At 31.7% G+C, this 27,821-nt stretch overlaps 3 protein-coding genes and 1 pseudogene across 8 annotated transcripts; 2 read left to right on the top strand and 2 right to left on the bottom strand.

Moving 5' to 3' along the window:
* The first annotated feature begins 308 nt into the window (after positions 1 to 308).
* On the top strand, positions 309 to 3,848 carry LOC107417991 (truncated transcription factor CAULIFLOWER D). Of its 6 annotated transcripts, none has more exons than XM_048473924.2 (8): positions 309 to 652; positions 782 to 860; positions 1,570 to 1,631; positions 1,856 to 1,955; positions 2,030 to 2,110; positions 2,872 to 2,913; positions 3,143 to 3,234; positions 3,535 to 3,848. In XM_048473924.2, the coding sequence occupies exons 1-8, from the start codon at positions 471 to 473 to the stop codon at positions 3,548 to 3,550; spliced, it is 654 nt and encodes a 217-aa protein (XP_048329881.2). In that variant the 5' UTR covers positions 309 to 470; the 3' UTR covers positions 3,551 to 3,848. The 6 variants fall into 6 exon arrangements, with proteins under 6 accessions (XP_048329881.2, XP_048329880.2, XP_048329883.2 ...); XM_048473923.2 differs by having other exon boundaries at positions 3,137 to 3,234; XM_048473926.2 differs by having other exon boundaries at positions 312 to 652; positions 2,030 to 2,071.
* Positions 3,849 to 7,464: 3,616 nt separating this feature from the next.
* LOC107418005 (gamma carbonic anhydrase-like 2, mitochondrial) lies at positions 7,465 to 10,111 on the top strand. The gene is made up of 2 exons (XM_016026667.4): positions 7,465 to 7,943; positions 9,451 to 10,111. Exons 1-2 carry the CDS (start codon positions 7,577 to 7,579, stop codon positions 9,825 to 9,827), a joined length of 744 nt encoding a protein of 247 aa, XP_015882153.3. The 5' UTR covers positions 7,465 to 7,576; the 3' UTR covers positions 9,828 to 10,111.
* A 2,792-nt stretch (positions 10,112 to 12,903) lies between these two features.
* Positions 12,904 to 17,858, bottom strand: LOC107417990 (F-box/LRR-repeat protein At5g63520-like; annotated as a pseudogene).
* A 5,423-nt stretch (positions 17,859 to 23,281) lies between these two features.
* LOC107417997 (F-box/LRR-repeat protein At5g63520) lies at positions 23,282 to 26,972 on the bottom strand. The gene is made up of 10 exons (XM_016026658.4): positions 26,662 to 26,972; positions 26,451 to 26,558; positions 26,257 to 26,349; positions 25,955 to 26,101; positions 25,716 to 25,817; positions 25,578 to 25,617; positions 25,190 to 25,345; positions 24,366 to 24,547; positions 24,132 to 24,250; positions 23,282 to 23,980 (listed from the first exon to the last, which is right to left on the bottom strand). The coding sequence occupies exons 1-10, from the start codon at positions 26,899 to 26,901 to the stop codon at positions 23,524 to 23,526; spliced, it is 1,644 nt and encodes a 547-aa protein (XP_015882144.2). The 5' UTR covers positions 26,902 to 26,972; the 3' UTR covers positions 23,282 to 23,523.
* Between the last annotated feature and the right edge of the window lie 849 nt (positions 26,973 to 27,821).

The raw sequence follows: 27,821 nt of genomic DNA, 5'->3' as shown, positions 1-27,821 counted from the left end.
TCTATAAGTTTAAGGAGGAAAAAAAAAAAAAAAAAAAACAAACAAACAAACAAACAAACAAACAAAAGAAAGAAAAACTATCTAGCTATATGTTGATATTTAGTTAAAAAAGAAACAAACATTTTAAATTAACCTTTGTGTGTGGTAATGGATCGACCAATCAAGAATCAAGTAGTAGTACTTTCAAATATAATAAATCAAGTATAGTAAACCTTAACTTTATCGAAATTTGGTTATAGTATATTTACGAGCATATATATCTATATATACATACACACATAAATAGATAGATTTATGTAATTTGTCAATTTCCTCGGACATACATACATAAATAGTACTACAGTGCAGTGGGTTTGGAAGGAAATGAAAACCAAACGCTATAAATTCATGGTTTTGTTGTGTTTTCCAAAGTAGAGCAGTATTTTGTTTTGTTTGGGAGGAGAGAAAGAGAGAGAGAGAAAAAAAGAATTATGGGGAGAGGAAAAGTGGAGCTGAAAAGAATAGAGAACCCAACAACCAGGCAGGTGACCTTCTCAAAGAGAAGAAATGGGCTTCTGAAAAAAGCTTTCGAGCTCTCGATCCTCTGTGATGCTGAAATTGCCCTTCTCATCTTCTCTCCAGCTGGAAAGGTTTACCAATATGCTAGCCATGAGTTAGTACTACTACTCCCTCCATTCAAAACCAAATTTCGAGATTTAGATCGAGATCGAGATTGTTTTATTTGCTTTATTATTACTATTATTATCGATGATATATATATATATGTTTAATGTTGGTGCAGCATGGATAGGATTATTGGGAGGTATAGGAGAGAAGTTGGACTGCCTGAATCTGATAGCCTGCGCTGTAGAACCGTGGAGGTATTTATTATTAATTTGCATATAATTGATTCCAGAAAAATAAAAAAGTTGATTAAAAAGGTTTTGTTTGTATACCAATAAAATGGACATCTCATCGATATCAAGTTGCTTGATGAACGAAGTCGATCATCAAGATGTATAGATTTTAATATATTTAGCGGTCAAATTTTAAAGTTTGAAATCGAAGGCATATATGTATATGATATGTATTAGTAATATATCTGATAAGATTGAAACGGCAGAACGAAAGAAAAAATTAAACAAATTTTCATTAATATTAATGAAAAAGGACAATAAAAATTAAAGAATTAAAAAAAAAAAGGAGATCCCTCATGATTGTAATGATCATATATTTATGTAGACAACAATAAAGATGTCCTTTCATCTACAACTCTATCTATATGTATAATTTTTTTTTTTTCAATGAATAACGTTATAAAAACTTTACTGATGTTATGTCAAAGTCCAATCCTAATCTCAAGGTCTCTGCAGGAGTAAAGTGTGCTAGTACATGCTAGCTATTTATTATTGTAATATTGTATATATTAAGATCACTCATTTGTCCTTTAATTTATATATAATACAATTAAAATTTTGTGGTAATTTATAAATAAAAATGCTTGTTGGTGCCATACTTTATCTATTTTAATAATCTATACATACATATGCACGTCTAGCTGGTAGTCTATGTATTTTCTAATTGTCACAGTTTTGGAGGAATGAAATTGAAGAGACCAAAAGAACAACGGAAAACTTGGAAAGAAGACTGAGGTACATATATAGTATACTATTGATCATCATTTATATGTATTTTCTCAGCTTTTATATATTGATATATGTATCATCCATAAACTTTTAAATTATTTATAATGTCGAGGTAATACTTTTCTTTTCTTTTACCAAAAGTGGTAATAGTTACTGATGGATATATAAATATATTTATATATATTATATAAATATATTTATGTATATTATATAAATAAATGTATAAATAGGCACTTAAGCGGTGAAGATCTATTAAGGTTGGGAATGAAAGAGTTAAAACAGCTCGAACGACAATTGAAGATTGGGGTTGAACGCATCCGTTCCAAAAAGGTAATTAAATCACTAATCTTCAATTTTTTTTTCAAATTATAACCAAATTAATTGATTCCATTAATTTTTAACAGAGAAGGATGTTCACAGAGCACATCAACTTGCTGAAAAGGAGGGTGTGTTTTATTAATGAAAAAGAGAATATTAGATACTCAGTATGCTTTATATATATCTATATATATATACATACATGTATGGTTAAGCTCCATATATATATATATATATATATATATGTTGATAGAGCTAATTTTCCCAACATTTTTAACATGTTAAATATTGAAAGTGCCACTTTAATTATATCACAATTTAAAATGAAGATTAATTGTATAATTGGCAACCTTTAATATTACCATATGTTTCCAACATATATTGGAAAGTTTGTTCCCTACCAATCAAAACTCTATAATGATAATTTTGAGGCTCATATATAACTACTAATTTGGCATAATCAAAGTATTAATATTGGAGTCTACAAAAATTAAGCTTGAAACTAACTACTCGAAAATTCATCATGCATGACTAAATTAAAGATAAGCATTATCCTGAACAAAAAATTATTTAAAATTCTTAATAAGAGAATTATGATATATATATATATATATAGATTATATATAGATTTTGTTCTTTCTTAAAAGCTAAAGAAGCAAGGTTAAATTAAATTAATCAATTATCAAATAGGTGTCACAGAACATTAATATTCAGTATTGCACGTCTCCTCACTATTATATTATGTAATATGTTTATCAAACCCTCCTCCTCTTGATGATCTTGTAATATATATATATATATATTACGTTTGATGATATTGGAATATATATTAAGCAGTAATATATATGTTTTCTTTGTATTATATATTGAGCAGTAATATATATGTTTTCTTTGTATTACGTATAATATATATGTATATATTGTGCAGCATAGAGACTTGCAAGAGGAGAACACACGACTCCATAAAGAAGTAAGATTTTGCGCTATAGCTCCTCCCAATTCATTTTTTACAACTTGGCATGTAATATATAGTAATTAGCTGTTTAATTTAAATTATATTGTTATACACAATATATATATATATATATATATTTATATATTTGTTATGAGTGGTTGTGATTTATATATATAAAAGTAATATTGGATCTAAATTGACATATGCATTTTGGATGGCATGGGTGCTCTAACTTGAGGTTAAGTTGCTTGATGATCAACTGCATGATTCTGCTGCTGCCGCTTCTGCTTCTGCAACCTCAGGATTAATTTTGGGATCAGTTAATGCATTTCCAAGGTACAACCCAATTTCAATATTAATAATCAATCCAATTATTGCTTTAATTTCAACAAATTAAACCCATGTATACAATATGACTTAAAAAAAAAAAAAATTGGACTTAATTAAATAATCAATAGGACTTTAAAAAATGAAATAAAATAAAATAAAATGACACCGTATATGCAATAATTGACTCTAGAGTTTGTGAGTGTTATAGTTAGGCTTGTGTCTATGCTTGATTTGTTACCTAGTTAAACTCATGTTTGATTGGTTTACTAACCAATTTCCTACGTATATAAATGTGTACATCTGCAGCTTTCTTCTGGGTTGAAATCGCCCAATGAAACATAGCATGGAATGAAATAATCACTCTCGGTTTGAAGGATCTTCAGGCTATACGTGATTTAAATTTTTACAAAATTGACAATTTGGCACCAGCCAAATATTGTTCAATTTTCAATTATTATTAGCTCTGTTTGTCCCAAAGTTGAAAACTATCGTATCTTTGTATATTTTTGGTTTATGATCGAGTTGTAATAATATATGTATGCACTACTAGTACTTAATTTCTATGTGCGCTCTTTTCTCTCTCTAGATTAATGTATATATAAGATATAATATTTATTAAAGTGATCAAATTGTTTATTAAATAATATAGTAAATGATTATATAGTAATATTTAATTAAGTTGTTTTTTATTCATCTATTATGAAGTTTTATAAATGTGTCCGTATTAGCTAATAATATATTGATGCATTTATTTGTTAATCACTACTAATGAGATCTATATTAATTTGATAGATATTAAGTGATTGTATTTAATATTTTTAATGTTTTAATTTTTTAAAAACTAAAAGCTTAATGAGGAAAGTCTCCATTTCATTAATTTAGTAAATACTTTTGATAAACAATTTGATACTTGTTATATTACCATGCACCAAAATAGTTCACAAACGTATACCAAAAAATAGGGCAAAAGTGGTCATTTTTTTTTTGACAAATATATATATATATATATAACATAAATATGTATAAATAAATATAACTAAATATAAACTAATAATATAATGTCGTATTTGGCAAATTATTTAGTATCCCTAATAGTATTATATATATTGTTCTAATATAATAAACTTATATATTCACTATATCATGAACACAGTCAATCTCTTGATCGAGACAATTTAACCGATGCCTATAATAAAACTGATGTGTAAATCTACTATAATAAAATTGTATTTATATGTATGAATATAATTTTACTACAATACATATGCATGCTACCATTTGATATTTAGTATTTATAATGACTTGTGATAAGTGAAATAATTTCACAAGCGTATATAAAAACGAGTCTGAAAGCAAAGTCCATTAGTATTTTATATTAGAAACGAAAGAATAGTTTCAGACTGATGGATGACATGCAAGAAAAGATCCTAAATAATTTTATATGTAATCATCATATCCTAATGTAATCAAGGGTATATATAAAAATATATATATATATATATATATATAGAAGAAACTGATACATGATATAGTATGTATTATATATGTATAATTATATGTACTCACCGTTATTGAATGTTTCACGAACAATGAGTATAAGGCATGGAGATTTAACATGCAAGTTGAAAAGAAACTAGTAATATACATCCTAACTAATATAAATTAGTGAGAGAGAATTATATATATGAGATGAGAGAAAAAGCTTAGAGCTAGATACATAAATCTAGTTCATGATATGGCCGTTTGAAGCCTAAAGCGTTCTTGAACATATAAGATGTAGCTTGCAGCTCTGGCATCAATGCTTTCCTGATCAAGCCCGACATTAAATGGATGCCCACTAGCCACCTGATCATTCAAGGATGTGTTGCCCTTTCTGTTGAATTGCATAGACGATGATGATGATGATGGACGCCATGGCTTTGCTTCTTTCCCGTTTTCCCTTGTTTTGAAGAACTGGTACTCCGCAGACTCCATTTCAAATGTCAATTTTGTTGGTTGTATAAAAAATATCAGATATTAGTTGCCTCTACAAATGCAGAAAAAACACACCAACATATTTATAGTAGTTTGAAGAGAAAGAAAAGGCTAGTGAGTGAGTAAGTGAGTGAAGACGAAGACCTACAGGCAGGCAGGGCTCCAAAATGTGGTCCTACAAATTAATATCGGATGTCCAAATCCTAAGATTTGTACATATCATTACTAGATATTTGAGAAAATTCCAAATTGCATGCACTGCTTTGCCCATGTTGGGTTTCTCTGTAATGACAACGAAAAAAGTGGAGAAAAAGTGTTCCAGATCGATGAGATGAGAAGCATCAAATCATGTAATATGAGGGGGTGTTTCCCACTCTATTCCAGATATTTTTCCCTCTTCCAATCCCATAAAATTCTTATCTATACCAAAAAGATCCAATCCACATGGGCCTTTTTTCTTATTCCCTTTTGCTTTAGATATATAAATATAAAGTTTTATAATTAAGATGTCACTTTCATATTCCTAACATATCATAGCTTTTATATATACATATAACGTGTACAAAGGTATAACTGATCATATGGAATTTGATCCAAAAAAATTTTAAAAAAAACCCAAGAAGATAATGATATCATATTATATATATATATATAATATCTAGTTTTTCTTTGGTGATTGATTTAATAGGGTCTCTTGTGTCTTTGCAAGACAACAGAAATGGAGGATGCCTACCAAGCTCGTAGAGAAAATATGAAAAAAAAAAAAATGGAAAAGAAAAAAGATTTCAAAGATGCTTAAAGTAGGTGTTTTCATCGTATGGGGTTAAAGTATGTGTACACGACAACTCCTATAAAGTGTTAAATTGCCACTTGGGAAATGGTTATTGAGTGTGTAGTAGCTTTAACCCGCGCTAATTCAATATCCCTCTACCCATAAAGTTTCTATGCACACCGTACATCATCTCCATAATGGTAGCCATCCATTCCGTTGGCGGTGGTCGGACAAGTATTTATATATACATATAATTTTTTTGCAAAAATGGATAGGGTTTCAATCATAATAAAAAAACAAAAAAAAAATGGTCGTATCAAAACTTTCATTTCAAAGAGGTATATATTTTGGTCAAAAAGTTGTGTAGTTTTATGTAAAGTATTTCAATATAATATACATATATATATATATATATATATTTTAGGATCATGATTCGTATAAATCTCTACATATATATTAACCAAATATGTGGAGGATTTTTTTATTTTAAAAAAATAATCATTTGTACAAGTATATATCTTTTTTTTTTTTTTTTTTACCAAAAAAAAAAAAAAAAAAAAAGGTGTTTTCAATATCATGTGAAGAAGGGGTTCAAGTATATGCACACAACAATTCCTAAAGTGTAAAATTGCAACTTGGGAATTGGATAACGAGAGTAGCAATAGCTTTAACTTACGCTACTTTATCTCTATTAATAAAGTTTCGAATTCGATGTAGACTGTATATACATCATATCCACAATAATACCCATCCTACTTTACCACTAGGGTGGTTGCGGATAATTATTAAATATTTTGATAACTTTTAGGTTAAGAAGGGGATTTGTTTCGGTCGTAATGGAAAAGAAGTATCAAAATTTTCATTTCATATAGGTGAAATAGATAATTTAAACGGTTGAGTATCTTTATTTATATTGATAAAAATATAAATTCTAGTTATAGGGATAAAAATATTAAATATCTTTTGATCAAAAAATTTTGTACATTTTTTTTAAAGTTTGGATATAAATTGTATATATATTTTAAGGATATGAGTCATACAAATCACTGCATATTAATCAAATATGTGTGGAGGATTCTTTTTTTTTTTTTTTTGGGTAGATAATAATAATTCGTGGATCTATATATATATTCGGCCTTTTCTTATTTTTATAAAGACACCAAAAAAAAAAAAAAACAGAAAAAAAAAAAGTTGGTTCTTCTATGGTTTTCTAACCGTGATTTGTTGGTTATTTTATTGTATTTTATTTTATTTTTTTTGGGGTGCACAACGTTCCGTTTAGGTCTAATTCTCATGCAAACCATTTATATCATTTCGGGTTGGGTTGAATCTAATGGACACATTCTTCAGGGACCCAAATGTATACTGGTCCATATGAAATACCTGGTGAAGGCCTGTTCTGGCCCACATATAATTTTCAGGCTTTACTTGTCCAAATGAAATATCGGTGCGGGCTTGATACGGCCCACGTACAATTCGACCCTCCCAAACTTGGCGACCTCTCTCACTGTCCACCATCATCATCATCATCGTTTCGAGTCCTCCACTCTCTCCGTCGAAGCTGAACTCCAAAAGCCGGCTGTATCTGAATCTCCTTCTCTAATGGCGGCTCTGGCTCGCATCTCGAGGAAAGCTCTAGGCTCGTACGGACTCTCAGCTCAACAAAACATCCTCCATCGCGGATTCTCGGCGGAAGCCGCGAAGGCCATAAGGCCGTCGGAGGATCGGGTGAGATGGGACTACCGAGGCCAGAGGAAGATAATTCCGCTGGGGCAGTGGGTCCCTAAGGTGGCCGTCGATGCCTACGTGGCGCCGAACGTCGTCTTGGCCGGTCAGGTCACCGTCTGCGATGGTGCTTCCGTTTGGCCCGGTTCGGTTCTCCGTGGCGATCTCAACAAGATCACCGTTGGCTTTTGCTCTAACGTCCAGGAGCGCTGTGTCATTCATGCCGCTTGGTCTTCTCCCACAGGTAGGTTCTCTAATTTTGTTATTATTATTATTATTATTGTTATTATTTTTTATGTCTTTGATAGCTTAGGGTTTCGGATTCTCTCTCTTGATTATTATTTTTGATAATGCATTTTTATTTTGTGTGAAACTTTGTTTTTTGCATCCTTCAATTATAGCCATGACCTTGAAATTGCAATGATAATATGATATGTCTTACGGTCTTCCCCACTGTGATCCATATGTCACTCAGTAGTTACATAAACACAAAACTTTTAAAGATTTTTGCTAGCTTTTGATTCAATAAGTAGATTAGGAATTAAAAAGCTGTAACTCTAAAATATATAATCAGATAATCAGTAGTTTTCTGTATCTATCTTAACAAAATTTATTGTAATTTAACGGAAAATAACTAAATTAAATATGAATTTATTCATGCTTAATTAATCAAACAAACAGAATTTCCATATCATAAAATCACCGAAAACATAAAGAAAAGCAAATAAAGTGTGAAACAAAAACATAAAAGAAAAGCAAATAATATGTGAAACATGTTAAGTAACCTAATGGAACATATATAAATTAGGTTAAAAATAAATGATAATTTAAATAAATGATCATTTTGAAATATATTGAAGTGATAAAATCAAATGTTATTCTAACTTGATTCAAGTTGACACTGAAAGAGATGATCAATTTTAGACATGTTAAATGTTCAAACAAAACTAAGAACAAACCCAACAAAAGTATAAAATATAGTATAGATAGTTGATTATGTATAACATTTTATCAAAATCAATTATACTTAAGTAATATATTGATACCTAAACTAAAAATATATAAAATTTCATACCCACAAAACCATATTTTTCAGGTGTGGTTTTTTTTTTCATACATCTTCCTTGAAATTGATACAATATTTAATAGTATTAGAATCCTCCACATAATTGCCTCATTTTGGATTTTGTGAAATACCAATTTGTGGTATGTTAATGTTTTGATGTATTTTTCATGTGCCTAAGGAGATCCTTTTATAGGATCGGCCTTAAATTTACTCTTTCTTAGATGCTCATCTCTAATATGGCCATTTTGCTACCCTCTGTGTTGTAGTTTATATTGAATCTAGGTTTTAGTTTTGCTTTTGGCCACTGTAATTTAGCCATATATTGCTGGAGTCCATTTGCTGGATCTTGGAATTTCTTGAACTTTTTATCACATAAACATTGCTTGCTGGTTACTTTTTGAATTTGCACGGTTCTTACTTTTTGAATAAGTTGACCTAGTCCCAACTCATGTGAATCACTTTATTGGATTTGAATAACACGATTACATGATCCTTTCAATTCTTTGGTTCCTAGAAGAAAATATAAATTCACAATGTAATAGTGAAACTAAAAAAATTGTTAGTATTTCTTCAAATTTGTAGTTATTGTTGATATAAGAAATTTTGGTCTGGATTAATATAAGAAATTTGTATTTATGTTTTGGTCTTGTCATCTTATGAGAATGGTATATGTACCCTATCTCAGGTCTTCCTGCAGAGACAACCATTGAGAGGTTTGTGACAGTTGGTGCATACAGTCTCTTGCGGTCCTGCACAATTGAGCCAGAGTGCATTATCGGGCAGCACTCAATTCTCATGGAAGGTTCGTTAGTTGAGACCCACTCTATCCTAGAAGCTGGATCTGTGGTTCCTCCAGGAAGGCGAATTCCAACTGGTGAACTTTGGGCAGGAAATCCAGCAAGGTTTGTCCGAGCTCTTACACATGAAGAGACTGTAGAGATACCGAAACTAGCCGTTGCAATAAATGATCTGAGCAAAGAACACTTCTCAGAGTTCCTCCCATACTCCACAATATATTTGGAGGTTGAAAAGTTCAAGAAATCCTTGGGAGTATCAATTTGATAAGCTCATTTTCATGTTTACTTTGTATCTTTTTAGCTGGAGGTCTTCCCTGTAACGAAATAAGCAGCACCAAGACATACCTTAATTTTTTTTGAGTTCTTTCTATCTTGTATTTTGATATTTTCGGGCCATTGAAAGAATTACTATGAATATGTTTTGGCTGTAGCTGAAAGGCAACTGTCAAGAAATTGTGTTTTGGCGTTTTATCTGATCAAGGCTCATCTTGTTTGGCTATACTTAAAACTTGCTTCACAATGATATTAGGATGAGAAACTTTTGGTGTTTTTCTTTTTGTATTATTGAATGTCTTCGTCTTTTTAAGATTGGTGTATTTCGAACCTTTATGGCACTGAACATACTTATTTTTCATCTATGTAAGCATTATTCTGAATGACCAATAAGATGGCATGTCAGGGTTTCACTTGCCAACTTGAATCAAACTTGGATATTCTGTAAGCTAATCATATTACCTAATATGGGTTTCTTTTTAGTCCTTACTTGGACTGAGATCATAGATTCCTAGGGTTGGTGAGAATTGTAATGATATTCCATCCACCAAACTATTTTCTTTTCATATTTTCTTTAGGTTGAGAATCTGGAGCCCCAATTTAAGTATCTGTATGGATAGTGGGGTAACTAGGACTTGTTCAAATGGCCTCTCATTAGTACTTGGTAAGGGTAACATATAACTAGGACTTGTTCAAATGGCCTCTCATTAGTACTTGGTAAGGGTACGACATATTTGGTTAGATATCCATTATCAAACTGTTTCTGTTGTATGTTATTTATTTTTTTCACATATGATAAATTGGGGGACATATCTTTTATATGGAATTCTAATCGAATCCAAAATCTGGGCTACATATTAGTGGTCATCTCTGTATGGATGGTTCCAAAAGACCTAATAATTCTATGTTGAATGATATCATATTGATTTAAATCCTCCTCCCCATTTTCTTACTTATAATATAAGGAAAAGAAAAATTAAAGTTTAATATATGATTAATTATACAAATTGGGCCTTCGTTGAAGATAACCGCCCTTTGCCCTTTATTGGCACCGTCACTCTGTTATATAGAATTCATGTCTATTTATGCTGGCTTTTGAAAAGGTTTAAACTTTTTTTAGTTTATTATTTGATTTTTTTTTTTATTTTTTTCACATTCTCTTTCTTAGGGTTGAAGCTAATTATGCTAGTCAACTATACCTGAATTCTAAATATCTTCAATAGAGCCAGTAGAGCTATCTTACCCTACCCTTTCTTGTGGAACCTACCACTTTTCTTTTTATAAATTTCTTATTACAAAAGAGTCTTCTCTCTTATAATTTCTAGTGGAAACTCTTCTGTATCATAAGCCAACTATGTTCTTAGATGGGTCTGAATTGGGTTTCGAGAGGACACTTGGGCAGCCAAGCGCTTGAAAATCTCAAAGGGCAACCAAAAAGAAAAAAAAAGAAAACAAAAAAGACAAAAAACTTACAAGCTCTTCCTTCTCATACTGTGGTCAATTTCAGTGTTTTTCAGTGTGCTAATATATTAAAAAGTTCTTGATACAAGATATGCACTATATTGCCAAGAAAAACAGGACAGGAAATTAGGTATTATATATAGAGTCTTTGATTAAGAGAATCTTTATTTTTCTTTGTGTCTTTAGTGGAGATAATGAAGGAACCATTAGGAATAGACCTCGCCACTTGGAAAGTCTAAATATAATTGTTACATAATTTATTATTTTGCTTCCGTGTTGGTTGTTAGGTTTGAAAAAGCCGTAATTATGGTGCTGCTTCTAAACACTTTTCAACAACCTCCTTGGTATGCACCACCAACATAAAATGATCAACAGTTAACTTAGAAATATATTATCACTTCGGGGTATTGTTGTTATAGGAGCACCACAGCCCCATACTATGTAAGATATACTTCAATTCTCTCCTAAATTTGGATAAAGTATAGGTCACTTTGCATCTAGCAACACCAATAATATATTCTTTTTCATATTTAGGAGGATCATTAGAAATAATGCTCTGGTTTGGGTTTCTTAAAAAGCTTGATAGCAGATTCTTTTAGGAGCAGTTGATTGGCAAAAATATTAGAAGCATTTTTTGAAGTGAAAAATGCAAATTACTAGTAATAAGGAACATTCTTGCTCAATTGTGGCAATGTCATAAACCACTATGTATATTGTAGAAGACCTTATTGGAGATTTTTTTTTTAAAAAATATTATATATACTTCCTATAGGTGAAGCCCAAGATATTGACATCTCAACCATCTCTAAAGTCTTTGTTAGACCTTCTATTATTTTTATCTTCTTCCTTCCCTTACAAACCCAACACCCCAGTTCATACCTCATAATAACACCTCCAAATCCAACTATTCATATATATTCTCTCTTTTGTTTGCTTCAAATTTCCTCCTAATAAGCAATCAGAGAGAAAGAAAACAGATGGAAAGACAGGTATTATAGTGGTGAATGTATTGGTTCATACTTTTTTTTTTTTTTTTCCTTTTTTTATTTCATTTAAGAATATCTTCTTGTTTTGCTAAAGACTGTGGTGGGGATGTTGGAATGGCTCAATCAAATCAAATCTCTCAAGAGTTGAGTCCTTTGATTTGATTGAGCCGTGCCAATATCACGACCTCTTTTTCCCTTATTAAGCTGCCTAGTCTGTTTTTCTGTATTTGCGTACATGGAAAAACCTGTTATATTGTGTTTTCTTTTTCACTTTTGTTTCCAGATAACAAAATCTGTTTAATTTTTATGTTCAATTTGCTTTTTAATGCATCAATTTCTTCCAAATAAACAAAATTCTATTAAATAGTCCTCAAGGATGTAGACTTTTGGAAAGTAGTGTAATTATGGCTTTCAAATACTTGCTTCCTTTTGATTTCTGTCCTCCTTGCTTCTTTGTCATCACCATTAAATGTTCATCATCACTAGTGTTATCACCAGCACACACACTCTCTTTCTCTCTCTCTCTCTCTCTATATATATATATATATATATATATTTATTTCCTCTATGCTTCTTTCTAACAAAGAGAGGGAACAAGTTGCAACTCAGAGAGTTAACTAGCAGAAGTTTATAATGAAAAATGCAAGCTTTAACAACAACTTGCATATTTAAAGACACATCACATTCATTGTTCATGTTCAATGCAGCTACAAATTAATAAATTCACAGCGACACCCTTTATAGAAAAAGTGAGAAACAAACAGGTAAAAATACAATCCCATATGTTTTTATCTCTACCTATGCTCCACCAATCTTGCAAGAGAGAAATGGTGAAAAACATTTAAAACTCCAATCGTGCTGGAGCATATGACATCACTAAACAAACAGCGCCGTGTACATGCAGGCAGTATTGGCCATCCCTTTCTCTCTGACCTTCCTTTCCCAAGCTAATTGAGCCACGTCCAATTTCTCCTTGGCAAAATACTCCTGCCAATGGAATGCCACGAAAGTTGTTTGCAAATGTAGAGAGCTCAAATTTGATACGTCGACGGTGTTGGTAAGAGAAGATAAAACCTCCAAAAACTTCCCTACTGGGAGTATTAACAGCATAATCAGTTACTTAAAATTTTAAACATGTTTTATCAAACTTCAACCTTTTCAGGTTTAAAGAATAGTTACTACACGATGAGAGTGCAGTATCAGGATCAAAATGGTAGAATTGGAAGTCATTGCCAGATCTGAGGCCATCACCATCGACAAAAAGGTACTTGTCATTTACTCTGTAGAAAAAGAAGAAAAAAAAAAATCATTAATGTTAAATTGTAACAGTTGAATGCAACAAGAACTGGCATACGATGAACATCAATTTTTTCCACATGTTATTACAATTGTTGTCCAGAAGAAAACATGTTAATCAAAGAAAATGTTAATGTTCAGCAAGGTGTTCAGTTGGACAAAGAAATTTATTTGCAGAAGCGACAAAGATATATCTTTTATCAATCACAGGCCTAATCAGTGACATTAACTCAGATCTCAATTTACTGCAGCTGAGACTTGAAAGTGGTTAAACTACAAAGGATTTTAGGTCTGCCTGTTCATTAAAAAAAATTGTGGATAATTATTTATTTAGTTTACCATGAAGTTCTAAGTTCCACAGTTTATTAAAACTGATGTAAAAGAGCACTGAAATTTGTTTTTTGCAAGGTTATCAATGCTTTTGGCCATGGTCACAGAACTTCATATCAAAAGTAGTTGAGGCTATTTTGAAATTATCAGGAGGAATTGAGTTAGTACAATATATTACCCTAAAACAGCATGGAATTCCAAGGATGATATCAATCTTGGCTTCTCAGACCCTACAGAGCATTTCCCCGGTTTTTTGATCCCAATGTAACAAATCAAGAAAATCAATATGATCTTTCAACTGTCACATATGAAGGGCCAAAAGGAACAACAGAAGCAGTTGAATATTACATTCTTACACTGTGAATTGAGCATAAAAGAATCAGAGCAGAAACAACATAAAGAATAGTCAACAAGTCTTCTTTACTAGCATACTCCACTATTGATATCATCCAGAATTCTCCGACCACCAAGGATTGTTTGATGTCCTTCAATTCTAGCAGAAAGCGTTGTAGAACGATCTAGGTGGCACTTACATGAACTGCCTTGTATTTTGGACCTACTGCTGATACCCCATTTGACAATCCAACATTGAATTGAATTTTACCTATGGAAATTCATTACCAAAAAAAAAAATATATATCATTGAGAATGAATTATAAATAGGCTATTTAAAAAGAAAAAAAATATAAAACAAAGACAAGTAAATTTCTGAGCCAATAGAGAAGCAAATAAAGAGATTCACCAGAGCTCTTCTCTTTATCCTTTGCAAATACAAGAGCAACAGCATCAGTCAAGTATTTTGCACTCCCACAGACATTTCTAGACTCATCACTACTTATGTATAAAAAACGACCTTTCACATCACCCACAATGACAGTATCCGAAGGCATAGCATTATCTGCAAGAAAAAAAAGAGAAGTGAGCAATGAAAACAAAAGAATGAGCTAACAACAGAACTTTCTTTCTATACCGTAAAGAGTCTACTACATAACTTTTTTTTCCTCATACTTCAAGAGTCGAACTAGAATTTCCACACCTTTTCTCTTTCTCAACCACAAGATAGAGAATTAAGTTCTTTTTTATTTTCTGTTTTTCCCCTTTTATTCCACATCATAATAATGCATTTAGTGCAAAAATAAAAAAAATAAAAAAAATAGAAATATAGCAAACTTACCTAACACAGTGATAATCCTTTCAATGTCAACGAGCCCTTCCTGTACCATTAATAATGCATGCCGCATCTTAGCCAAAGCAACAAGGGTTAAATAATAATCAAGAATGAAAGATTGAGAAACCAAATAACTTACTCCAAACAGTATAATCCCGACTGGATGTGGAACCTGAAATAGAGAACTTGTAGTCCTTTATATCCGAGATAAACTCGCAATCCATTTCATGTTGAGGTTCCTGAGATAAAAGTGAGGGTTATCACCGAGTCGGTGAGAGTTCCTTTATGGTTGAAAATGCACAAGGAACTCAACAAGCAGAGCGTCTAAGAGACAATAACATTGCAACCCAACCAAAGTTGTCTAACAGTTTGTCACCTTTGTGGATCTTAACAGAGGGACAGCATCAACTTTGAGTCCTGGTACATATCCAACGGTCAAAACGATCCCATAGTTCACATCTTCATCATTAAAACCACGGAAGTCCCACCACTTGACCTTAAAGAATCAATCATTGGATTCATATTCTTGCCACAAAGAAATCAATTTACTAGAGTTTTTTTAAAAAAAAAAAAGATTAAAAAAAAACAAAAACAGAACAGCAAACATGATTTGAACCTCTTTGAATTTATCAGCAGTAGCATCTCTTCCAATTATACCACAACCAGCAGTTGATACAATGATTGGTGTCTTGGATCCTAATCTTTTAGATATCTTGCATTTCCAAAAACAACAACACCAAAACCAAAAATTTCAGCATTTGATTTTTCCTTTTTTCTTTTCTTTTTTATTTAAAACAAAAAAAGTGAAGCAAATAAAATGGTATGAATTTGTTTGACATACAAGTTTCAAAACCTCAAACAATGGATACCCACTTCCGACATTGGCCATAACAAAATGAGGACGAATTGGTTCAGCGAGAACCTTATCGAGAACCTCCCTCACAGCAATCTATCAAGTTGCAACAACAAAAACCCAAGATTTAGAAAACACTCAAAATCCAAAATTCTCAAGGTTTTTAATACTTTTCTCAGGAAACAAACATAGCGCAGATTGGGGATTAGGATAGCGAAAAGTAAAGTACATGGTGAGAAGAGTCGAGGGAGAGAGCGGAGGAGAGCTTGGGGAGAGAGAGAACGCGGTTGCAAATTTTGTTCCAGGACTTGTTAACGCACGCCGCCGAAGCGAATGAAGTGGCCGTTAGTTTGCAAATGATGTTGTGGAGCAAGTCGTCGTTGAAATGACTGAAACACGTCGTCGTTGACGGTGATATGGAGTCGCTATTAGGCGGCAACGGCGACGATGAAATCCCCGTTGACTAGTAATCCATTTTTGGATATGAAACCAGATTGGTGGAGCTTTTTGTGGTTTTGTATGAGTTGGAGACTCATTGCAGTGATGGCTTCAACGACCAACGACCCACCTATACCGTACCTGATTTGGCACTGCCCTCTCAACTTTCTGTATTAAGTTATTAAAAAAAAAAAAAAAAAAAAAAGGAGAAATCCTTTCTTGTTTATTTATTTATTTTTTTCAAACAATTCCCTATATTATTTCTGTTATTGCACCAATTTAAAAAATAAAAAATATAAATAAGAGAAAATTTTATTTAGACTGTCGTACCAATTACACATTAGACCCCTTGCTTCTTTTTCTTTTATACTATATATATACATATATATACAATGGTATGAGAATTTGTACTATGTGGAATTAAATTAATATAATATCAAAATAAATAATAAATTTAATCTTTTATTATATATCAAGCGTCAAAACTGTTTTTTATATTAAAAATTCTAATATAAATGATTTATTAAATTTTTTTTAATGATAACTATTTAAAATAAAAAAAATATGGGATAAATAATACTTTTCATAAGAGAAAACCAATTTAATTTTAAATCATAAAACGGTGTTGTATTTTTGTTAGGTTGGAAGTTTTGAATGTATTTCAACAAAGTTTCAAATCACAGCTGTTGAATCTTTTGTTCTTTCTCGGAATTTGCAGCAAGATACGAAGTAAATATGAGGCCACGCTTGCCGGTGTAAGTTCTCCCTAATTATCTAATTATCCGGCTCAATTTAATTTAAGACCTTGCGGATAAATATCAAATAATATAACAAAAATAATGTATTATTTTCTTTTATTGATAAATATATATATATATATATATAATTTAAATTTAGATGATTAATTCTTTTAAAAAATAAATATAATTACATACTCAAATTAATAAAATAATATCGTTTTATTTGATAACTTTTATTGAATCTTTTAATACCTTTAGTATTATGAATTTATAAATATGTCTAATTAAAATCATGCAGTGCTGGTTGAGGGCGTTTCTGGTAATTTGGGTGGTGCTGAGGTGGCTGGCGTGGGGTCCAAAATCTTGTTAAGCAATGGCAGTGTTACTCACGTGCTGTTTTGCCTATAAGGGACAAAAAGGGAATAAGCGGCTTGAAGGAGGGAAAGAATCGTAATTTTGTTGGACCGGTTGATCCTTCTTCCGCAAGAAATCATCCAAACTATACACTTGAGTATTCCAATATATTTGAACGCTTATGTAATTAGGATAATTAGGATTCTCATGTAATTACGAGTCTAGTTGTATTTTTTTTAAAAAAAATCAAAGACATATACAAGTTGTACATAACATTGTTAATTCACTCTATTAGTAATAAGTATTGATATTTATATTTTTAGTATATAATCGTATCCATTTTAAAATTCAAATTAACAATCTAATTAATTTTATAATTAGACACCTCAGGGCACATAACCTAATTAAAACTTTCCAAAAACCAATTTTTGATATTCCAAAAACATACAGTTTTTTTTTTTTAATTTGTTTTTTTTAACCTCAATCATACATGCCCTATTGTAAATAGAACTCTTAATTTATGTTTGTTCTACTGCAAGTAGTAGGACTCTTAATGTATGTTTTCTATTATAACTGGAACACCTAGCTCTGCAAGTATTTCTCATAAATTAAGAGTTCTATAGGAATACTAACTCCGTTACATCTTCTTCTATATATACACACAACATCTATAATAGTGTTCTTCCAAATTTCTATAGCATGTTGGAGGGGGAAAGACATGGCCATGCAACATTATTGTAAGCGTATGTTTCGATCTCTGATGGTCTTTTTAAAATATAGTTGCTGTGTTTTCTCATGCATGACTTTATATAATTTTATGCCCTTAATTGAACCAAAACTTGTTTGCGATTAAAACTTTTAATTTTATGCATGAGACTTTACTTTATAGCGGTATGTAGTTCCCTTTTGATTATCCTTTTATAATTCTCTGTTTCAGTTATGTTTTCTGCTAGTGCACCAGTTCAAAATTCTTTGGTGAATCCGAGCAACTTTGTCCATTGTGGAGGTTTTATTTGGAATCACTTTCTCGCTAATGCTGTTGCCTTTTGTTACCAAAAACTGTGACCAATAACACGAGGCGTAATCATCCAATCCAATTCAGAATCTTATGAAAGCTGAAGATACACAAAGCAAAACTTGAATCAAATCACAAGCCAACTCTTTGACGAGAAAGTAGCTCCAAATAAAATAACTATAGGCAAAGTTGTTAAAAAATAATAATAATAAAATTTGCAATATAATTAATGCAACAAATCTAATAATTTTGAGTTCCAGATTGATTAATTTACACTTATTTGCATATTGCTCCTAATTGTGAATAATAGTGATTGGTATAATTTTAGAATAAATCTCCTTAATTTCTTTGGTTTGCATATGTAGTTGATGATTGTGTGTTTGTGTGTGTTTTGTCTCATTTAACAGTAGTATTCGTTGAGTCGAATAAGACCCTTAATTAAATATGATTACTTTGTTGAAGCTTTTCTTAGGTTTTATTTTGTGCCATAAAATTCCTGATGCGGTGGCTTTCGTAAATCCAATCCATGAGACGCAGTACACAGCAACCAACAACAAAACAAGGAAAAGAAAGCTGACACCGATTGATATGCCTACATAATAATAATCAATAGCCTCCTCGTTGGGAATTCTATGGCACAGAATAATTAACTACATATCGGCAAAGTGTAAACTATTAAATAAAAAGAAAAAAAAAATCCTAAAAAGGAATCGAGAACATGGAATTTCATCACAAAATAAACAACAATTAACTATCTATTGGATTGTTTTTATTTTTATTTTTCTATTTTGAATTGACTATATTTTTATAATTTGCAAAATATTTATTTTTCTTTTTAGGTTTTTATATAATACTGTTAAATTTATTTGGAACTTAATTTTAATTCTTCTATAGAGGAATTCTTTTTTTTTTTTTTTCCAACCGCAAACATTAATGTTTAATTTAGTTCCGTATAACATACATAAAAAAATAATCTCAAGCCAATTAAGTTGAGTAAAACCAATTACAATCATGTATGGGTTTCCCATATATTTTTATTAATCAACCGAAATAACAAGCGAAACAAAAATATCAATTAGACGCTATTTAATTCAAAAGAATACCATGCAAAGAAAATAATACAAATTCAATCTTAATACCAATTAAAAGTCATGATTAATGTGAAATCTACATGCCAACTTATTCCACTCAAATTCTAATCAAACAAAAACAATGCTTCTAATATCAAACACTTTTGACGAAAAGAAAACCAATTTAATTAAACTTATAAATTTTTAAATTCATCGACACCTCACAATGAATCCAAATTAACCTCTAAAACCCAAGTTTAACCTACCATTATGTCGTCTATGCTTCAATATATATATATATATATATATATAATTTTTGCTGGGAATACTTACAAAATATTTTATGTTGATAAAAACGACTTAACATTTCATTCTTAGATGGCCAAATTACTTCTAATTTAGCAGATTAATTTTCAGGGACATTCAATTCCAGGCTGAGGCTTTGCAAGATCAAAATTTGCCTCTCCAAACTTTTTTTGTTTCTGCATCATAGGAGAACAATGTGCAAAACGTTCATTGGATGGATACCCTAAATTTACCCAACATAACCCATTCCCATTTGATTTTGTGGAAGCAACATTATCAGCTGCTAAATCAACCAGTCCACTAGTCAAAACTTTAACATTATCTCTTTCACATCCATTCTCCTTAAAATGGTTTGGTTCGAAACTCGCAAAGCTGGATTTTATATGGTTTTAATTGCCGAGTAGGAAGGACTCTACAAGGGTTTGGATTATTGCATATTCAATTATCTTATTTCCAAATAGAAATTTGATTTTGTAATTAACTACAAGTACGAAAAACTATCGCTTATTTCACTGGTTTTGATCCCTGTTTGACCTCCTTTCAAGGGAGTTAAAGATTTTTGATTGGTTTTGGTTTGGTATATATAGGGATGGATAAGTAGTGGTGTAACATATAAGCATCAAATATATTAAGAAAGTAAGCAAAAGAGTATTGAACCACAAAGGACCCTCCTCCAAATGGGCATAATAAGATACATATAATATAAGTATTACAATTAATTATATAGATTAGTTTTAACTGCTAATAATTAATTAATAGGTCAGAGACTAATCCTTCTTCTTCTCTTTGCCTAAAAGGGTCTGAAATGTAGCGTGATATCTCTTTTCTTCACTTGATCCCAGTCGCAAAGAACCTTTCAGAACCTGATCTGTGACGTCCTCTTCAGTCCTCTCTACCTTGGATTCCACTTCCACAGGCCTAATTAACATAAACAAAAAGACGCATCAAATTCACTCATCCAAAAATAAACATAATCCCAAATCACAGATAATATATTGCAATCACTCAAGAGGTGCTAAAAGCATTGCAATGATAAAAAAAAAAAAAAAAAAAAAAAAAAAAAAAAAAGGTACCATGAGGCTGCTTTTTAGTTAATTCATAAATATCCATTAAAAACAATACAGCAAAATCAAAAGTAAAGCGAATCTGGTTGATTTTGTGGATTCAAGGAATCTCATCAGCTGCTTTAAGAGAAGATGCTACAAAAGGTTTTGAGAATAGCAATTCACTAGCTTTGTAGCACCACTTTTAAGTCCCAAAAATAGATATGCGTAAAATTAAGCTGAGGTCCGGAGGACTGTTAATATGTTGGTCCGCAGCTTCTGAACCAATATAAAAATAATAAAATAAAAATTAAACAGGTTTGGAAGGGATTTAAGATTCAAAGATGTTTATAGCAATTGAACCAATTTTTTTTTTTTTTTTTTTAAATGAGATATACTTCCCACCATTGGAATTTAATTGGACCCCTATATGGATTTTTATCCTTTAAAAATGGCAAAATATGAACTTAGAGAGTGTTTGAAGAGACAAACTTCTACTTGGATGCTGAACACTACAGAGTCACCCATGGTTGTTGAAAGTTTAAGAATTTAAAGAATTTTATGAAGCTTTTTTTTTTTTTATTCTCCTTTTTTTTTCTTCACAACATCTACAAGTTCCTTGAAAAAAAAAAAAAGAAAAAAAAAAAAAGAAGGAAATTATATACCTAAAAAAATATATATATATATATATATATATACCTGAAATATCAGTGGGTGCGGGACTCTTGGATGGGTGTCTCATGTCTTAAGAAATTAACCATTTTTTTATTTTTCCCAAAAAAAAAAAAAAAGGGTAAATAAAAAGTAACCAGAAAGCCAAGGAAGAAAGAAAGAGGAAGATTGGTCTCTCTCTCTCTCTCTCTCACAGCTGGAGAGGACAAACGAGAAAATCTAATATGAATTGACGGTATCAGCACAGCTTATATCATTCAAAGTAATTAAATGCCAGCTGTTAAAAATTTTCAATAATTTAATGTATGCGTTAAGACTTACCATATATCATTTAAAAATACCAGTTCACTGTTTTAAATTTGCAATAATTTAAGGATTTCATGTATTTTTCAGCCATGAGCAGCAGCCACTATCGGTAGAGAACACCAGCATCTGCTGTGAGATCCATGGAAGACATCCAGGGTAGCAAACTTCGATAATAAATGCATGCTGACTTCTTTTTGTTTTTATTTTTACTTCCAATTTTATATATAATTTTTTCATCTATGAAGAGGTGAAGATAATGATGATGAAAATCCATGAATGTGATCTTCTACCCTCGACATGAGCAATCAATTCTTCTAATTCCCCTTTTCGCATCAAGAAATGGTTGATTACACCCATTTATGGTGATCTATGTTCACCAGAAGTAAAAAAAAGTTACCCCACTGAAGGTCTGTTGCTAACTCTAACAGTGAATTATCAGCGATTCTCCAACAGCAATGACTTAATAATTTATAAAAAGAAAAAATAATATGGCATATTTTTTTAAACAGGTTTCACTTAACTACTTGGAGTTGATACAACCTATTCATGCAAGTTTTTCTCAGGAAAAACAGAAAAGCACAACCTTGTTTAATGGAGCAGAGGGAAAAATATAGTGCTCTGTGCGCTCTCTTTACCTCTTTGGATTGGTTTTATTAATTTATTAAAAAAAAAAAAATTCAAACATTTGTGCCATTTTGTACCATCACCAGGTACCCAAAAAAAAATAATGATAAAATAAAAAAATTGTTTAATCTGGTTCATTGCTAGGAAGTAATGAGGATGATGCAGTACAACGTATCATTATGACAAAAAATGAGAGAAAAAAGCAAGGCTTAGGGATTCTATCAGTATGAAAAAGGATTGCTGTCAAATGGGAAGCGCGCCTTATATTCCACAAAAGGTGGCGTGCTTTCTGTATTAGTCGCCACCTTTCTATTTCTGTATTAGAAAACAAGAAGACTCACGTAGAGTTAAAACAAGAAGACTCACGTAGAGTTAACATATATATATATAGTTCTACAGTGCATATAGTTTTACGGTGAAGTGCAGATCACATCTAAATTGATATTTTTTGAAAAAAAATATTAACTTTGTTGTGTATTCTGTATATATATATATATATTCGATTTAGATGTAATCTGCACAATAAAATTTTCCTATATAAAATTTTCCTATATAGTACATATATAATATATATATTATATACTATATATGTATATAATATGAAGTCATATATACATACATATTTATTATATATTATATATGTTCTTCCAAATTTTAGATTAAATCCAGCAGAACAAGAAGAGCAGTCGATGGGATTTCCAACAAAACAAGGAGAGAAAATCAAGCTCGACAGCCAACAGCAAGAGCAATCAGAAGCTGAGTAAACTAGTTTACACTTACAGCCTTATCAAGATCATCACTATTATTTTCATTACTTTCTTCTATTCCAAAGTTGGAACAGGTAGAATTACAAATGTAACGCAATTAATTAATATAAAAGGCAAATACAGTGTAAAAAAGAACAAAAAACAATACAAATACATGGCTTCTAATCTGGGTCCTCGATCATCTTGAAATGCAGCCAGAAACGCCATACCCCCTATAACGGCAAACTATGTTCATCTTCAGAGAAGCTGTGAGCAACAACTAATACTCCAACTCTGACGGTGTATAAGACATCACTAAATAAACAGTGCTATAGACATGCAGACAGCAGCAGGAATCACTGTCTTTATGAAACTTTCCAGTCATGCTTGAAGAGCTCCGTCCAATCTCTCCACCACAAAATACTCCAGCTACTGGCACCCCAGGGAAGTTCTCTAGAAATGGGGAGCTGTCGATATTGGGGCGTTTGAAGAATGATTCACCACGGCCATAACAACCGAAAATTAAACCCCCAAAAACTTCCTCTCTAACTCTATTAACATCAAAATCACTCATGTGACGGACATTTTTCGAACTTTTATCCGACTTAAAGTCTTTGAGCTTCATGGTGACCTCACTACATGAGGATAAGGCAGTAGCAGGATCTGAGTGGTAGAATTGAAAGTAATCACCAGTTTTTATGCCAATACCATCAACATAAAGATACTCCTCATCTCCTCTGTAGGAAAGTTGAAATGATAAATACTTATATAATTCACATTCAAAATGGAGCTGTTTGAAATGAAACCCATCCCTTAACATATTTTGCAACATCATCAAGGAAATAGAAAACTATATCAAGATGAAAAAAAAGGAGTTCTAAGTATTACCCTACAACTCCATGAAAGGTCAATGAGGTCATCAACTTTGGCTTCTTTGACCCAATAGAGAAATTTCTTCGTGTTGTGACACCAATATATAGATCAGGAGCATCACTACGATTTTCCAACTGTATTTTTAAGGATCAATGAATAAAAATTACAGAATTGTATTTCGGAAAATAATCTAAAGAGAGGGATCATAAAGCATAACTAGAAAGTTGACTACTTTACATACTAGCATACCTTACGATTGATATCATCTAGAATTCTTTGACCATCAAGAACTGCCGGATTTCCTTCTGCTCTAGCGGTAAGCCATGTAGTATGATCACAGCTGTTCACTTTAACAGAGGCTGCCTTGTATTTGGGACCTATTGTTGATAACCCATTTGACAATGCAACATTGAATTGGATATTCCCTATGCCTATTCAGTTTCACCAAACCAAAATATATAAGTGAATGCTGAATCAAACTATCAGGCAAAAAGAAAGCAAATACATAGAAGAAAGGTAAAAATGACATTTGAGTATGAAATTTCAGTCAAAAGGTTTGTAATGATGCTAATGAAAATGAGAATTGAGCATTGCAGACAATTGGGCAGCATGACATAATACTTTACCAAAACCAACCATAGAATATACCTAATTTTCACCAGAGTGAGGTCATGTCGAAGAAAGAAATATGAAGCAAATCGAATTTTCAAAAGCACATTTGGTGGACCCTATAAGTTGATTACGCAGTATATGAGATAATACAGAATTGTCATGTATTAAAATGCATCAATGATATCGTTCTTACTACACAAAAAGGATGGAAAAGTTTTGTTTTCTGGAAGCAGTAACCACTAAGCATCTAGGGTACAGAAATTTTTAAGAGGATGAAAATTAGGTAGTAAATTTAGCAAATTCAGTGAACAACAGGATCGTTTGAAAAATTGAAAAGAAATCCATCAATGATCAATGAAACGTAAAGGCAAAAGGTAGTGGTGGATATCTACCATTTACAACATATAATCAAATAAAAATTAGAATTAGAAACCAAATAAACCAGCCAAAAGAGTACCTACCGCAGGACTTGTCTTTATCGTTTGCAAATACAAGAGCAATAGCACATGTGAAGCATGTTTTATTCCCACGAACATCTTTATAATCACTTTCACTCCTATACAAAAAGCGAGACCTCTCATTACCCAGGATAACTGTTTCCAAGGGCATAGCAAAATCTGCAATAAAAATGAGATTTAATCAACAACGTGCATAGAATAAAAGTAGCAGCTCATCCTCCTCATACTTCAAGAGTTCAAAATATCCAAATCCATCCATCACCACTCTCTTTGTAGCCATAAAAAACAACCTTCACTCCCCAATTTTATTTTATTTTTTCTTTCTTCTTATTTGACATTAAAATCATGTGTTTAGTAAACAAATCATAGTTTTTATAGAAAGCAAACTCACCCAACACATTAAGAATCGGTTTCATGTTAGCACGCCCTTCCTGTACAATATATTATGCAATGTCTTAGCAACACAATCAAAGATACAATTGGCAAGAATGGAAAAACAGAGCAAATAACAAATGAGACAGTAGCTTACTCCAAACATTATAATCCCTACAGGGGTTGTAGAGCCCGAAGCAGAGGAAGTGAAATCTCTTATGTCCATCACGAACTTCTCAATCCTTGCATCTCGAAGTTCCTGCATCAGTGAAATTTTCTTTCTGCATCAGTTTTTTTTTCTTTTTTCCACAGTTTCAAACCGCAAAACAAGATCATTAGCTACTCCAATCCTATAAAGAAAAGCAGCAGTGAGACTATGTCGTAAAACACCACTACCTTTGTAGGTTGTAACAGTGGGATAGCATCAACTTTCAGTCCGGGTACAAACCCAACAGTCAAAACGATTCCATTTGTATCTTCTGTATCCTCATCTTCTTCACCATCCCAGTTCAGATCATAGCAGTGGGATAACATCAACTTAGCCTATTTTAAATTTTTGTTTAAAAAAAAAAAGTTTTTAAAAAGAAAAAAATGTTAGATATAGCAATATTGTTGGCTTTTCTTTGTCACAAATTGTCAAACTACCAGCACAAAACAAACAAGTAAGGGAAAACACAGCACAACCGTACGGTCCGTACCTCTTTGAATTCACCAGTACGAGCATCTCTTCCAATTATTCCACTAGCAGTTGTTACAATAATTGGAGTTTTTGATCCCAATTTCTTCGACATCTACATTTCCAAACATAAATAAACAAACAAATTAAACAAAAAATGAAACACAAAAAAAAAAAAAAGCTAAAATGAGGCAAAATATTAATTTAATTACGTACAAGCCTCAAAACCTCAGCCAAGCGAAATCCACCGCCAACATTAGCAATAGCGAAATGGGGTCTTATTGGTTCGGCGAGAACTTCATCAAGAACCTCTCCAACGGCAACCTATCATCAAACCACACCATTAAAAAACCAAACTTTTTCATTAGTCTCCCAAAAAAAAAAAAAAAAAAAAAATTACCGGGAAACAAACACAAAGATTGAATACCTCCGGTGAAGGATTAAGGGAGAGAGCGGAGGAGAGCTTGGGACGAGAGAGGACCCGATTGCAGATTCCGTTCCAGTACTTGTTAACGCACGCCGCCGAAGCAAACGACACCGCCGGTAGCCTGGAGAGAATGTTGAGGAGGAGGTCATCGTTGATCATAGCAAACGGCGTCGTTTGCCGCTTCCTGTTGCCTTTCAACGACGCCGTTGCCAATGCCTGTTGCTGTTCCATCTGAGACATTAAAACAAAACAATAAAACCAGTTCACGTTTTGCCGTTTTGCCTCTTTGCCTTTGCTTCTTTTCTGCCCACTGGCCTCAAGTTTTATAATGTTACTTTGAATCTATGCAACCTTGTCCACGTGTCCTCCTCTAATTTTTCTTACACATATCGATTTTTTTTTAAGTATTTCTACTTTCTTAAATCGCTTTCAAAAATTCCAAAAAAAAAAAAATCACAAAAATATATTCTAATTTTTTTTTTTTTTACATAATTTTAAATAGCCTCCAAATATGTCCAACCCTTAGTTTGACTGATCATACAATTACACAAAAACAGTGAGTCAGCAAAATGTAATAAAAGATTTTAATATTAATTAAACTAACATTAAATATCACTATCAATTATTACAATTTGCAAATGTAAAAAGAATTTTAAAACACAAGAGACAAAATAAAAATTGGAATTTTTTATTTTTTTTTTCTCCTCATCTAAAAGTGTTGAAACTAGATTAACTATAAAACAAAATTTAAGGTGAAATAATTGAAAAATCTAGAAGGATCAAAAGGGCTGCGTTTGGACTTTTGACATAGAAGTAGAGTAACCAAATTTGGAAATTACATCACTCAAATGATTATGTAACCAGAAAAAAAAAAATACATATATACCTGTACAAATTCAATTATTATTTATAAAATAAAATTAAAGAAATAAAATAAAACAAGTGGTAGGCCAATGATGAATTAATATGAAGAACTGAGTACTTTGACCAAAGGTGGTGGTTTTGGAGCAGTGACAGTGACCAAGTCTAGTCGTCGCCTGGTCCGGGTCTTTTGAATATTGTTGAGTGAGACAGTGAGATTGTTAGATATATACATTTCCATGAAGTTTCCACACCGGCCTTTTGTGGTTGCTTTTTTTCTTTTTCTTTTTTTATTTAGT

This window comes from Ziziphus jujuba, chromosome 2, assembly GCF_031755915.1.
Source record: "Ziziphus jujuba cultivar Dongzao chromosome 2, ASM3175591v1".
Lineage (NCBI taxonomy): Eukaryota > Viridiplantae > Streptophyta > Magnoliopsida > Rosales > Rhamnaceae > Ziziphus > Ziziphus jujuba.
The sequence above is the reverse complement of the archived record's forward strand: the minus strand, read 5'-3'. Positions and strand labels throughout refer to the sequence as shown.

Excerpts from the sequence above, each read along its gene's own strand:
- LOC107417991 (XM_048473923.2), top strand. The coding sequence starts at position 471 with ATGGGGAGAGGAAAAGTGGAGCTGAAAAGAATAGAGAACCCAACAACC. Across the intron at positions 2,111-2,871 it reads AAGAGAATATTAGATACTCA|CATAGAGACTTGCAAGAGGA; the intron begins GTATGCTTTATA and ends TATATTGTGCAG. Across the intron at positions 2,914-3,136 it reads ACACACGACTCCATAAAGAA|GTTAAGTTGCTTGATGATCA; the intron begins GTAAGATTTTGC and ends CTCTAACTTGAG.
- LOC107418005 (XM_016026667.4), top strand. The coding sequence starts at position 7,577 with ATGGCGGCTCTGGCTCGCATCTCGAGGAAAGCTCTAGGCTCGTACGGA. Across the intron at positions 7,944-9,450 it reads CGCTTGGTCTTCTCCCACAG|GTCTTCCTGCAGAGACAACC; the intron begins GTAGGTTCTCTA and ends ACCCTATCTCAG.
- LOC107417997 (XM_016026658.4), bottom strand. The coding sequence starts at position 26,901 with ATGTCTCAGATGGAACAGCAACAGGCATTGGCAACGGCGTCGTTGAAA. Across the intron at positions 25,818-25,954 it reads CACTGTTACAACCTACAAAG|GAACTTCGAGATGCAAGGAT; the intron begins GTAGTGGTGTTT and ends TCACTGATGCAG. Across the intron at positions 25,346-25,577 it reads ACCGATTCTTAATGTGTTGG|ATTTTGCTATGCCCTTGGAA; the intron begins GTGAGTTTGCTT and ends TTTTTATTGCAG.